The sequence below is a fragment of the Sesamum indicum genome, linkage group LG3 (assembly GCF_026168435.1).
Source record: "Sesamum indicum cultivar Baizhima isolate 11 linkage group LG3, ASM2616843v1, whole genome shotgun sequence".
Lineage (NCBI taxonomy): Eukaryota > Viridiplantae > Streptophyta > Magnoliopsida > Lamiales > Pedaliaceae > Sesamum > Sesamum indicum.
Genome location: NC_142659.1, coordinates 17,027,525 through 17,041,038, shown reverse-complemented (window position 1 = coordinate 17,041,038; position 13,514 = coordinate 17,027,525). Strand labels below are relative to the sequence as shown.

Below are 13,514 nucleotides of genomic sequence, written 5' to 3'. Positions count from 1 at the left end.
CGTGCATCACAATTCATGTGTTTTTTTCTTTATATATATATATAATAACAATTTTAGGGTCGTACAAATAAAAAGACGATGTATGTGATTAAAGGTATATATATGTGGGATTTTCAGATACGAAGAGCTAAAAGCGTGCTTTGTGTGTGTACGGTGTACCTACCACAAATTCATATATGTATTTAGAGTAAAACTCGTACTGCCACCTCGAGATTTATTATTTATCTTGTTTTTGTATTTGAGTAATTAAAAGTATCTCGACTAATATTCAAATTTTACTATTAATATCGTATGTAATTATAAATTAATAGCTCAATTAATACCCGACTTCTATCATTAATATATATCTATTTGATGATTTTTATTTTTATATGTATTTTTATTTTTATCTAATGTGCAGTTTACCCTTAAATAATAGGTATAGAAAAAAAGTGAATAAAAATTAGTCAATATATTTTTATCTTTATTTAAACCATCTAACTTTAAATTTTGGGGTTCGAGTACGTATTATAACCATCCAACAACTCTTCTCGTTCAGCAAAGGGCTCAAACGCCATGACTATAATTTGTATTAATACTATTTTTTTATTATTTATTTAATTAAAATTAATCATACCATTCATTTAATCGAAGTAGACGGAGCCATAATGTATAATTTTAAATAATGAGAGTCGCATTTTCTAGTACCAAGAACTGCATTTTCATATGTGTAATAATAAATAAAAAAATTTCTCAATCACAATAATAAATAATTAATTAAATTAAACTTTATGACTAGAAAATAATAGTTGGATGGAGTATTTAGGGATTCTCCCCGTCAAAACTATCAACATTCAAGTGCTGGAAAATTAATATTATATATGTGTCATGGCATTATATATCGTATTGACCATATGTATATAAAGTTCATATCTCAATTCAATTATTTAAGAGTCGCGTTACCCAAAATTTCACGGTTTATGATGATTAGTTGCTGCCTCTAAAATCAACAGCAAAGCATATTGCCAAACAACAGTGCATGTTTGCGTTCCCTCCTACAGTAATTTGTTGTGCGTACGTGTTAAGATTTTTATTTATGAACTATACTATATTCGATTTCATCTAATAAATAAATCAATTTGTTAGTAAAATTTATGAAATTTCTTGATATATATAAAAAAATTAATATTTATTCCTGATTGATTTATATATTTATCGTAAATTAAATAAAATTTTCCTAATCAAAACAATCTCATAAGAGTGAAAATGTTCCTCCTCACATACATTAATATTTGAAAATGTATATTTTGGTTTGAAAATATTATTTGATCTACAATAAAACAATAAACAGTCAATTAAAATGCATATATATTTTTATTCAATTATTTACTGATATCATGAATTTTAATTAATAAATAAATTTATTTATTAATATTAAATATAATTTTTTAAATTATAGATATTATACATATAATTATACTAAAACACTTAGGTTTAATTATCCCAATAAATAATATTCCGTGGCCGAAGGGCAAGTTGGCGTTTTTTTTTTTGTTTTCTCTCTATTCAACAGTAACAAAAAAAAAGAGATAGGGAGGGGGAATGGTATTGGGCGTGAGGGCACGTACTTATCACTGCTGCAGAAACACGTGGTGAAGCTGTCAGCTCACGAAAAATGAGACAACTCCCGAACTTTATACGTAGTGGAGCATGAAAATTAACCTAAAAAGCTAACAAAAAGCCAATTTTCCCTGTATGTGTATGTATTTCACTTCTCTCTCTCACCTCCTTTTACTTGTATTGCGTTTGATGTGACGTCCTGATAAGTACACAAAGTTGGTGATAAGAAGGAATATGTATATATCTACATAATATTGTAAAACAATATTCGTGAAAACAAAGTCCCACATAAATTATAATATTAAAAAAGGTATATTTTTCCGGTCAATTTCCACTACTTGGGAATTTGCTAATTCTAATCTAGAAAATGATAAACATAAACATAGTATTTGGATTCGTTTGTCTAAGTATTTTTTTGTATTTTATGTAGATAGAGAGAGAAAAATAAAATATATATAAATATATGTTAGAGATAGTATATATGTCTGAATTTGTTTTTGTAGATAATTTAAAATAAATATTGTATGTTTAATGTTATGTTTTATGAGACAAAAATTACTGTTTATTGCCAAATTGTGTCCTTTTTTATATATATTTATGTATATATATGAATTTATGCTAAAACAGTTAAAAACACATAGATAATGTGTTATTGTATAATGACAAACATTGAGTATGTTTTAACTTATTTCGAAAATAATTTGAAAATGAAAACAAATATATATAATAAAATATTTTTTCAATTAACGATTCAATTGTTTACCAACAAAAATATTAAAATTTAATAAATATTTTTTTTAAATTTTTTAATAATTATGTAATATATATATATCTTCAAAATTAAACATATGATGAACATTTTATATAGTTATCTTATATTGATAATTAGTAAATAATTGTTATAATTTTTTATGATTGTTCAATAAATATTTGATATTGATAATTATAATCAATTTACTCAATAAGTAATTGTTCATCGTTTTCACTTCTAAAAAAGTATTGCGGATGTAATAATCATAAGTTTTAGATCATATTGCATCAAGTTAAAAAAGGAAAGCACGTGGGTATTTCTTTATTTTCACGTACATTTCAATATAAAACTATTGTTATAACTGAGTAATTAAGTAAAATATTTTAATTACGTTAAATAGTATAATAGATTATTGTGATGATAAATAAACAAATATATTGAGAGATAATAGAATAAAAAAAATGGCAGCGAAGATTGAAGTGAAATGGGCATATGATATGGTGCTGTAACCAGCTGGCATATTCTGGATGGCGCTACGTTGCAGTGGAGTGGATGGGTAACTCGCTAGACCCATCTCTCTGTTTTTCTCCCAATCACAAACTCTTCTGTGAAAATAAAAACTCAGGATTTGATTTCAAATTTCTTCTTCCTTAATCATCAACCATTTTATGTTAATAATTATGGTTTAGAAAATTGGCAATTTGGAATGACTTACATCAAAATTCATTTCAAGAAATGCTCAATCTAAGCAATCCTCAAACAAAAAAATAAATCATTATCAACACATTCATTTAGAATATGAACTACTAAATTTTTTTATTTTTATTATGAAATAATTATATGATTACATCTATATTAGAAAAATAAAAAATATATATCAGTTCAATCAAGATATCAATATAATTAAAAATGAATTATAATCACTCACGTATAATAAGATAAATACACACGTAAAATGAGCTAATTATCCACACATAACCTTGAAATATTCATTGGGCCTCAATCTTAACAACTAAACCAAAATGTTTATGGCATGATTTTGTTTGAAAATCTAATTATAAATTAGAATTAATGATCTAAGTGGAATCGAAAAAATAAAATTAATTAACTAAATTTGATTGCGTTAATAACATTCACTAAAAAAAGATCAAAGATAATTTAGCTTTATGAGAGATTCTAAAAATCGCAAATATTATCAGAATGAGATAATAAAATATATTACGAGTACTCTATTACAGTTGAAATATTGTTATTTTTGAAAATATTTTAGATATGGATGAATTTTCAAGATATGATTGTGGTAATGATGCAATATGATTACAATATATATATATATATATTATTTTAAATTTTTTAATGTAGAATTTGAATTATTATTGTTATTAATAGTAATAAGTTGTGATGCAACTGCCACATATTAAATTTTCCGATTTGAAAAATTTTGCCCTAACGGGATTCGTATTTCCTGTCCTCGCTGTAAATACACTCCGCTTTTAAATACAATACACCAATTATTATACAACAATAGGAAAATAAAATTAATATTCCTTATTCTCTTTCTACACACCATTTTTTTGTGGACTCAGTCGCCGGAACTCTGCTTCTCCATCTCCTCTCTGGATCTACGCGCAAAAACACTTCTTCTCAATATCATCATTGCCAATTTTAATTTTTTTTCTTGTGTACAAGTTTTTTTTCATGATTTTTCACCGATTTTTTTGCTGTTTTTTTGTTTTCAAGTGAAAAACGAGCCAGTTGTTGAGTAGAGAGTTTTGTGTGTTGAATATTAATGTGTATATGTATGGATTGGATTATCTGAGGGAGTTAGGGTTTGTATAGCAGAGTTTACTGGCACAGTTTGGTTAGAGAATTGTATGTGCTAATTAGGTTTGGGAAGCCCGAGCTCGGCGCTCGGGAATGGGAAGCATGGCTTTGGAGAATGAACAGCAGGTCCGGAGCAATGTGGAGTCGAATTACGGCAGCGGCGGCAGCTATTTGCAGAAATTCAGGCTTTATGAAACTCGTTCGGTATATTTACTGTCTGAATTTGTTCTGATCTCCTTGATTTTTCTTGTTCGAACGTGACTTATTGTTTTTGTTTTGTTTTGTTTCTGTGTATGTAAGTTGGTTGGCTGAAAGATTGCTGATTTTGATTGGTGGAAGAAGGTTGGGTTTTAAAAGACAAGGAACTGCTTTAACTCTTATGGATTTGTGTGAAACAATTGTCTGGTTTGTGTTAAGAGCAGAAGATAATAACAACAGATTTCAGGCTGTTGAAGCATTGATAATTTCTTACCTATAATTATAACTAGAGTCCAATCCTATTAATTAGATTTGTTAGAATATGGACTCAGGCATTTCCTTTTTCTTGTTGTCGACCATTGCTAAATCCAAGCTGGAAAGGTTCTTTTCGTGTTGTTAAGATTCTTTCATTGTTAGCTTGGTGGTCATCATTGCGATGTTATATTTGAGAATTTCTGTTGGGTCAAACCTAAACCCTTCTAGACTGACTTGTTACTGAATGCATCTCCTGGCATGAGATTGCTGAAGTTGTATAATTCCTAGATAGTGGTTCCTGACGTTGGAATCAGGAGAAATAACACAGGATGGGAGAGATAGCGCGAGTATAGATTAGGTGTTATTCAAAACCCTAGAATATTCATGCTGATACCGTGTTCAAGGACGTGCATGTTGGTGGTGATTTTGCATGCATAGTAGCATTTCTAAAATTTTTAGATATTTGTATGTAATACTGCATTGATTGTGTTTCAAGTCGAGTATGCATGCATTAACTACTTCGGTTATTTTCTTAAGCTGCTGCACTGACATTATTAGACCGAATTGGTGACACTTGTTAGACGCCTGTTTAAAGTCAAAACCCTTGAAATTATTGTCTTCGTTTTAAACCATATGTGATTTCAGATTACACGTGTTAGAGACTGACAATGACTCAGAAGAAAAGAAGTAAATACAACTGGGGCTTATGTTTATGAGATGCATGTTTATAGAACATGCTAGCTTGTAGTTGTTCTTAATCCAAATTGCTCTTATCTTGTAGTTGTTCTTATTCTCCTTTTGCTACTTTCTACTTCTCTCTTCCCTTGAAAGAGACATTTAAATATTTCACCTTGAATGTTTTCTTGTTCCCATGTTTACATTAAGATTATTAATGTGTTTCTTGCTGCTGTAGAATTTTTATATGATTGGACGGGACAAAAATAGAACGTGTTGGAAAGTCTTGAAGATTAACAGGTTAGAGCAGTCGGAGCTAGCCATCACTGAAGATTCCACTACATATTCGGAAATTGAATGCTACGATCTCCTAAAAAGAATTCATGAAGGAAACAAGTCTACTGGAGGACTGAAATTTGTTACCACCTGCTATGGAATTATTGGTATGTCTCTTCAAGATTTCCTGCCTTAATGAATTAATTATGCTTATGGCAGCGGAGGTTATCCTTTTACTGATCTGCTTGCGTCCTTCCTGTGGTTACAGGATTCATAAAATTTTTGGGACCTTATTACATGCTACTTATTTCCAAAAGAAGGAAGGTTGGCACGATTTGTGGTCATGCAGTATATTCTGTTGCCAAGAGCGAGATGATTCCAATAACCAATGCTACTGTGCACTCAAATATGGCTTATTCTAAGAATGAGAACAGGTCTTTTGCCAATTCCATGTGTAAATGTAAAGTTGAAGTGTTATGAGAGGACAGAACATAAGATTCAATATGCTTGTTGTGCTTTGTATCTTGATTAATTGTTGTAAATGTAGTTGTTCTTCGAGCTCTTTCACGTTCGTTTCGTTATAGCATCTTTACCAGTTCTACACTGTGGAGGTAACCTCTGTAATATTTTGTGATAGATCCTTCTCCGAATGTCAGTTATATGAAGTTAATAATTTATGCACATGGTAGTATTTCTGCGTCGCTTCCTGAGGGAAAGGAGTTAATGCATTGATCATATATTCATTTTAGAGGTATTAAGCACCTTCTTTAGTGAAATCCTCAATAGTTAAATTGTTCTTAGTGCCCGTCGCCAGTTTTTCCCAGCAAATTTGCAGGGGCAAACCACATTGGTGTTTTAATTTAACATGTTGAATGAGACAAGGTATCATCAGAGTTTCAGGGGGAAATCTATTGCCTTTGTTTTATGTTATCTATTGCTGAAATTTTATAATTTCCTTTTTAATTGGACTTCTATTTACTTGCTTTTGCCTTGCCTTTCTCTTGTGTTGATAACTAGATACAAGAAGCTCCTACGCAACGTGGATCTGACAAAGGACTTCTTTTTTAGCTACTCCTACCATGTTATGCTTAGTCTTCAAAAGAACCTAAGCAATCATGAAACAGGATTAATTCTCTACGAGACAATGTTTGTCTGGAATGAATTCCTAACTCGGGGAATACGCAATCAGCTCAAGAATTCGATTTGGACGGTGGCATTGGTTTATGGATTCTTTAAACAGGTAATTAATTTCTGATAGAATTTATTTATAGAGGTTAAGTTGGTTTATGTTCTTGGTATTTTAAATTATCAATGATATAAAAATAGCAGTTTGTTTTTCTCTTAGGTGTGCTATGGGAAACTTTGTGTTCTTTCTTGTGAAATTCTTTCAAAATGTTTTACCGGCTTCTTCTCATTCATTAATTTAACTTTATGAAAAGTTTAGCATAAATTTTTTATGTGCTCTTATTTATAGTCATATTTATGTGTAATCATTTTGTTGATTTGCTTTTTCATTACGTGGTTTAGTCTTTAGTAATAATGTATTTTTGGGTCGCGCGTTTAAACTTCTGCTTTCTGTGTGACTATGAAGACTCATTTGTTGTTTTTTTGAACTTGCAGGTTAAACTTTCAATTAATGGCCGTGACTTTAATCTAATTCTTATTGCTAGACGATCCCGTCATTACGCTGGAACCAGGTCATTAGAAATCTAAGATTGTTATACACTCTTTATCTCTTGCTTCTATAGAATGATTATAGTGTATGTGCAGGTACATTATTTTTGCACTTCTTACGTTGATGTAACTCTCACAGTCTGTTTCAATGTTCATCTTGGGTATAATATACATTGTATAACACTTGTGCAACAAGACAAATATTTGCAATTGGTATTGATTTGGTGGATTAGAAGGCTTATATTCATCTATTGGAGGATTAACTATCAGAATTCAGAAAATTAAGAGTTGTTATTCTTGATACTCACTCTTTGTTGCTGCTTTGCGTACTGCAGGTACTTAAAACGGGGGGTGAATGAGAAGGGCCGTGTAGCAAATGATGTTGAGACTGAGCAAATTGTGCTTGACAATGCGCCGGAAGGAAGCCCCATACAGATATCCTCTGTTGTGCAGAACCGGGGTTCAATACCCCTCTTTTGGTCACAGGAGACCTCGCGATTGAATATTAAACCTGACATCATATGTATGGCTTGTAACACATATACTTTACTCTAAGTGCTAATTAGCTCAGTCTTTTGCTGACTCTATTTCATGGTCCAGTATCGAAGAAGGACGACAAGTATGAAGCTACCAAACTTCACTTTGAGAACCTAGTCAAGAGATATGGGAATCCTATTATTATATTGAATTTGATTAAGGTATACTTTATTAAGTGATAGACTGATGTTGCTGACATTATTCTTCTCCAAACTATATTATCCTGACATTTACTGTTTGAATTCCTATTTTCTTTCTTGATTGCCAGACTCGTGAAAAGAAGCCCAGAGAATCCATTCTCCGTGCAGAGTTTGCTCATGCAATTGAAGTTATTAATAAAGATCTTACCCGTGAAAATCGCTTGAAGTTTCTTCACTGGGATTTGAGTAAATACTCCAGAAAGTATAACTGGCATATCTTCTTTCTTTCTATTTTTTCCTTGTTCGATTTTCACTCAGAATATTTGACTAAAAAATTCTATTGTTTCTATTTTACAGCAAAGCATCAAATGTGTTGGCATATTTAGTCAAAGTGGCAGCTAATGCATTGGATTTAACTGGCTTCTTTTACTGTCAAGTACTCCCATCTTCAAGGTGAGGAAGATAGATAAACTGGTTCTCTCACTAGGCTATCCGATTTCATCAAACTGGTAAAATAAACATCAAGTTGAGTATTCCATCATTCACACAAAACATATATTTTCATCTTTGCTCAAATCAGGTTGCTAATTTGTTGGTCTGAGTGCTGTTTTGGGCTGCCTGTCATGCTCGGTTAGTTGGTGAAGACTAGGAGGTCTTTTGATAAACCAACTGCTTCATGGATATTTATAAGATAAAGTGTGTTATTGGTGTTAAGATTCACGACAAGTACTATTCAAGATTGCAATTTGCCATGAGGCTTATGTGGTAGTTCTATACCATACCATTTGACTGAGAATTGCTTCATATGGTCATCAAAGATTTACTGTTTGTTGTTATATTTATAGATTGTGGTAACGCTTAGCCTTGATACAATTTTATACTACTCCTCTGGAGCTCCTGAGATGCACTTACTGTTGGTGGTGTGATTCAGGAGACAAAATGTTGGTGCTTTGCTTCTGTTTGTTCATGATCTCGATCATCTGTCAACTGTTTTGCAGCCAACTCCCATGCAGTAACAATTGCAATGGTGATTTTGCTGATGAGGACCTTTGCAATGTGACTAAGGATGCCGACGAAGACAGCACTAGTGGCCGTGATGTGAATGGAAGTCATTTTCTCAAGCCTCCAGTGTTTCAGAAAGGGGTTCTAAGAACAAATTGCATAGACTGTTTGGATCGCACAAATGTTGCACAATATGTCTATGGCCTGGTTGCTCTTGGTCATCAGTTGCATGCATTAGGATACATTAATGTTCCTACCATTAGTTTAGACTCCCCTTTAGCTGATGATCTAATGAAGACATATGAAGCTATGGGTGACACACTTGCTCTTCAATATGGTGGATCTGCAGCACACAATAAGGTGGGCTTAGTTATTTCCTGAGAAGTGATTGTACTTGCACAATTTAAAAGGAATTTTTGCTTAGTATTTATGTTCAAAGTGTAGTGGGAAATTTAAGTTATCTGGGAAGATGATGAATATGATATCTGAAAATGTATATTGGCATGCATACTCAACATGATTTTCCTTTATATTAACCAATGGCATCAGTTGTTTTTCCAGCATTTGCCTGATTGAAAAAACTGCAACAATGAATAAATTGTACTATCTTTTGATTTCTCTGTTATTCTCTGTTCTGCTTGACTGTTCAGTTTAAGCTCGTTCTTGGCTATATTTGTGCTCGTGAGTTCTCACTTTCACTATGTTTTTCCTTGCCCATTGGCTATATAAAACAGATCTTTTCAGAGAGAAGAGGTCAGTGGAAAGCAGCAACTCAGTCCCAAGAGTTATTGAGAACTCTTCAACGTTACTATAGTAATGCGTACATGGATGCTGAGAAACAAGATGCCATAAATGTGTAAGCCAGTTGACCCTCCCAAATTTTTTCCAAGATGTTAATATATGATTCTTTTGAAGTTTCTTATCATCATTCATTTCTTTCACAAGAAAAACCATTAGAATACAAATTTAGCTTGTTGTTTTCCATGCAATTATAATATGTTTAATTGTTTTTGATCAGGTTCTTGGGGCATTTCCAACCACAACCAGGTAAACCAGCTCTCTGGGAACTAGATTCTGATCAGCATTACAATGTTGGAAGGCGTGGTTCTGATTTTGCAGAGGAAAATGCTAGGTAATTCTCACATATAAACCAACGTTGCAGCTATATGCTTGAGAGTTCTACACGATTCAATATCTGATAAAAGATCTACTGAGTTGGAAAAAAAATTCAAATGGTATTGTAATTTGTTTAGAACATGTTTCTGTTTGGTGTGCTCAGACCTAAATTCATTGTTCATGCGGTCAAGGGTTGGTGATGATGAACTTTTCTTCACTTGCTTTTTCCTCTCTTTTCCACTTCTCTCTTCCTCACTTGCCAAGAGTTAATTATTTACTTTAATGGAATTTAAATGTCTTCCTGTTCATAGAAGAATTGATCTCAGACTTACATACCATTTCTTATATATAATTCACGAATAATTGATGGCATTGGTTCATGGTAAACCATAAGAAACAACTATGCTTAGGGTGCTTCGAAGGAGAAAAGAAGCAGAGCAGATGCTTATAAGTGCTCCACAGGAAAATGGGGGTTGCAGAGCTCTATATTCTTTAACATGTGCTGTGGTACTGAAAATCCCCTCAAATTGTTTTCTCTGTATTATTGATGTGATGAAAATCTGAATTTTCAGGTTGATAATCAAAAGGTCACTATCTGATGGTAACATCCTCTGCGACAGCAACTCACCTATTGACGATGCAAAGGTTATACAGATGGACAATTCTCACAGGCCTTTGCCTGCAAAAATGCAAGGCTGTAACATGGGTCATTCAGATTCAACTCCAGAATTTTCAACTTGTGAGAGTGATATATCTTATTCCAGGTAAGTGTTAACAGTTTGAAACTAGATGAGGCTCCCATTAGACCAGTGAATACCTTTTGGATGGTCCAAGTGTGAACCATTCAAGTGGACATTCTTGTTCGGCAATTTCCATGGAACTCTATAACTTTTGCATATTTTAAGTTCTTTTCCCCCCTCAATTTATAGCTATCTTCGCTGACATGTCTAATAACTTTATCTGTTGTCATGCTGTTACTTCTCCCCTGGAAATTGTGTGCTAAATGCTTATAGTTTCTGAGTTTCACATGCACAAAACAGTTACGAAGTGGGCAGTGAAATGCCTCTAAGTTATAAGATGGAGCCTAATCAAGGATCCTAATGAGTACAAAACTATACTTCTATTTCTGACTTGTCATGTTTTGGGTTTTCTGTGTTTTTCTGTTTGTAAGCTCTTTCATGCCAACTCTCTCTAACAGTGGCTGCTTTTTGTAGGTATACCCCCTCAATGTCTCGAAGACAACTTTTCCCTGATATGCAACCAGAGCACTATCTTGAAAATGACAGCATATATTTTGTTGAACGTGGAGATTCATTTAATTGTTCAAATTTTCTTGATGTCGATTGGCTTTCGTCATCTGGGAATTCATGTGAAGAAGATACATACGAGAGGTAAATCTTTGTGCTTGTATGCAATGTTACATGTTGTATACCTCATGTTACCATTCTCATGGTTTGGTCAGGCAGACCATGTTTATGTTCTATCCTTGTGATCATATATTTCTATCTTTGTAACGACTTGCTGAATAATCCGACCTGGACCTGGAACAAGTGTGGTTTTCCTTTTGAGGGAGACCTTTCCACTGTAGGAAATGAAGATATAACGGAAATGTTTATTTTTTTGTCCTTGGTGGTTGCAGATCATGGCTAATTGGATCTCCATATGTTGGTTTGTCATCGGGCGAAATTAAAGTGGAAGCAGGCTCATCTTATCGCTCTGGATCTAGCATGAAGGTCTGTTCGCTTACAGCACATTGTTTAACCTAGTAGCAAAATTTTCCCTTAACAAAGAAGATTATTGTGCTATTGACTGAATTTGATAATTGTCTTTAGGCGTATATTGATATTTCCAGAACACCCATTCTTTTTGTTGCATAATCACCTTTATCCAGTGCAGTAAATGCATTATTAATCTGCAAGATATTTCCTTTGCCGTGGCTTATGTTGACTGCTTGGTTCTTGTTGTATACTCTCTTCTTCTGTGTTCCAGGGAAAGGAATTGGCTAGTGGTGATCTCAGTTACAGTGGTGCATGCAGCTCCAATGATCTGACAGGATTTTCTGAAACATTTGTTCATTGGGTCAACCACGGAAATATGCTTTTTCCTTGAGGTTGACGGAATTCATCACAAGCTAATTTTCTGCCGTTATTGGACTTGAGGAATTCATCCGAAGGATGTTGATTAAGTAACCGAAAATAAATGGGAAAAAAAGGTGATACTAGAGAAGGAAATGGTGAAGATTTTTTGGTACAGAGCATAGAATTATTATCAAAGCGAAGATATTCTCAAGTTGTACATTTGCAGAACTAATTTTACCAGTCTAGGAAATGATTCAGATCAGAGAGTAAACATAGTAATACTGCACTGCATCCCCTTTGGTTTCTTTGGTCCTTTCTCTAGGTTGTAAATATTCCGTAGCTACTGTTTACTGTTATTCTGTTTTTCATGTTTTTGTAATATAATTATTATGTTATTGCCATCTTTGTTTCTTCCGTGTAGAACTTCGTTATCGTTTGTGTCACTTTTACTGTTTCTGGTTTACTATCATGAAAGCTTTACTTGATGGTGACTGTAGTGACTCAAAACTTCATACAGAGAGAGCTGACGAACTTGGCTCATCCATTACGTTAATGATAACTCACGTAAAGCTCGAATACCACCACATGTACTGTCAACAATCCATAACATTACATTTCTGTTTCCGACTATGTTATGCATTCCGGGGGGGAATTACTGCAAGATACTGATTTATATACTTGAAAGTATATTAATATCGTCAAAGTTCTCTACCCTTTTCGATCAATAAAAATCCTGCATTTTTAAAATAACATTCAACGTTTTTGTAAAATCTATAAATAATATGTAATTACTTGTTAAAAGCTAACTAAAATTTTCCTCACCTCCACCTATGTATATAGACATAATAATAAAAAGAAAAAAAGAGTCATACTTGAACTCGTATTTTGCTTTATCCATGCATTCGCACGCTGTGTAATTTTTCGAAAAAAAAACCATGGAACAAATCAGTTATAATGAATATTATATTTTCACAATCTTCAAACAATAATTACTCTTTCAGATTCTATATTTACATAGGATTGGTTTGGTTGAGGTGAAGAGTGGGTGACAAAAAAAATGAAAAGTAAAATAGATGTATCAGAAAAAGTTTGGTGATTGATTACGAGAGTAGTTGGAAGGGTAGTAAAAACTGGATGTATATAAAATTCTTTCGGAGTCTAATTTTATTTAAATTAGAATTTTTTATTGAGGTTATTCGTAGTATTTTTTTAATACATATTTTGATAATATAATTTTAGTTTTGTTTGATGAATATTTTGACTAATAACATTTTTAAAATTTTGATATACTAAAATTATTTTAATATAATATTAATTTATTTATTTTTTAATATAAAATGAAGGAAATGATTAATTAGTAAAATTATAAAAAATATTTTTTTTTTATTA

At 32.4% G+C, this 13,514-nt stretch overlaps 1 protein-coding gene across 1 annotated transcript; it reads left to right on the top strand.

The window, feature by feature from the left end:
- Nucleotides 1-3,862: 3,862 nt before the first annotated feature.
- Nucleotides 3,863-12,526, top strand: LOC105157870 (Phosphoinositide phosphatase family protein). The gene is made up of 16 exons (XM_011074372.3): nucleotides 3,863-4,378; nucleotides 5,541-5,745; nucleotides 5,847-6,012; nucleotides 6,596-6,818; nucleotides 7,199-7,275; nucleotides 7,588-7,775; nucleotides 7,853-7,950; nucleotides 8,058-8,191; nucleotides 8,287-8,382; nucleotides 8,928-9,291; nucleotides 9,666-9,787; nucleotides 9,950-10,063; nucleotides 10,620-10,811; nucleotides 11,262-11,438; nucleotides 11,687-11,780; nucleotides 12,037-12,526. Exons 1-16 carry the CDS (start codon nucleotides 4,268-4,270, stop codon nucleotides 12,154-12,156), a joined length of 2,481 nt encoding a protein of 826 aa, XP_011072674.1. The 5' UTR covers nucleotides 3,863-4,267; the 3' UTR covers nucleotides 12,157-12,526.
- The last annotated feature ends 988 nt before the right edge of the window (nucleotides 12,527-13,514 follow it).

Coding starts and splice junctions, on each gene's coding strand:
- LOC105157870 (XM_011074372.3), top strand. CDS start 4,268: ATGGGAAGCATGGCTTTGGAGAATGAACAGCAGGTCCGGAGCAATGTG. Junction 7,951..8,057: donor TTATATTGAATTTGATTAAG/GTATACTTTATT, acceptor CTTGATTGCCAG/ACTCGTGAAAAGAAGCCCAG. Junction 10,064..10,619: donor TTTGCAGAGGAAAATGCTAG/GTAATTCTCACA, acceptor CTGAATTTTCAG/GTTGATAATCAAAAGGTCAC.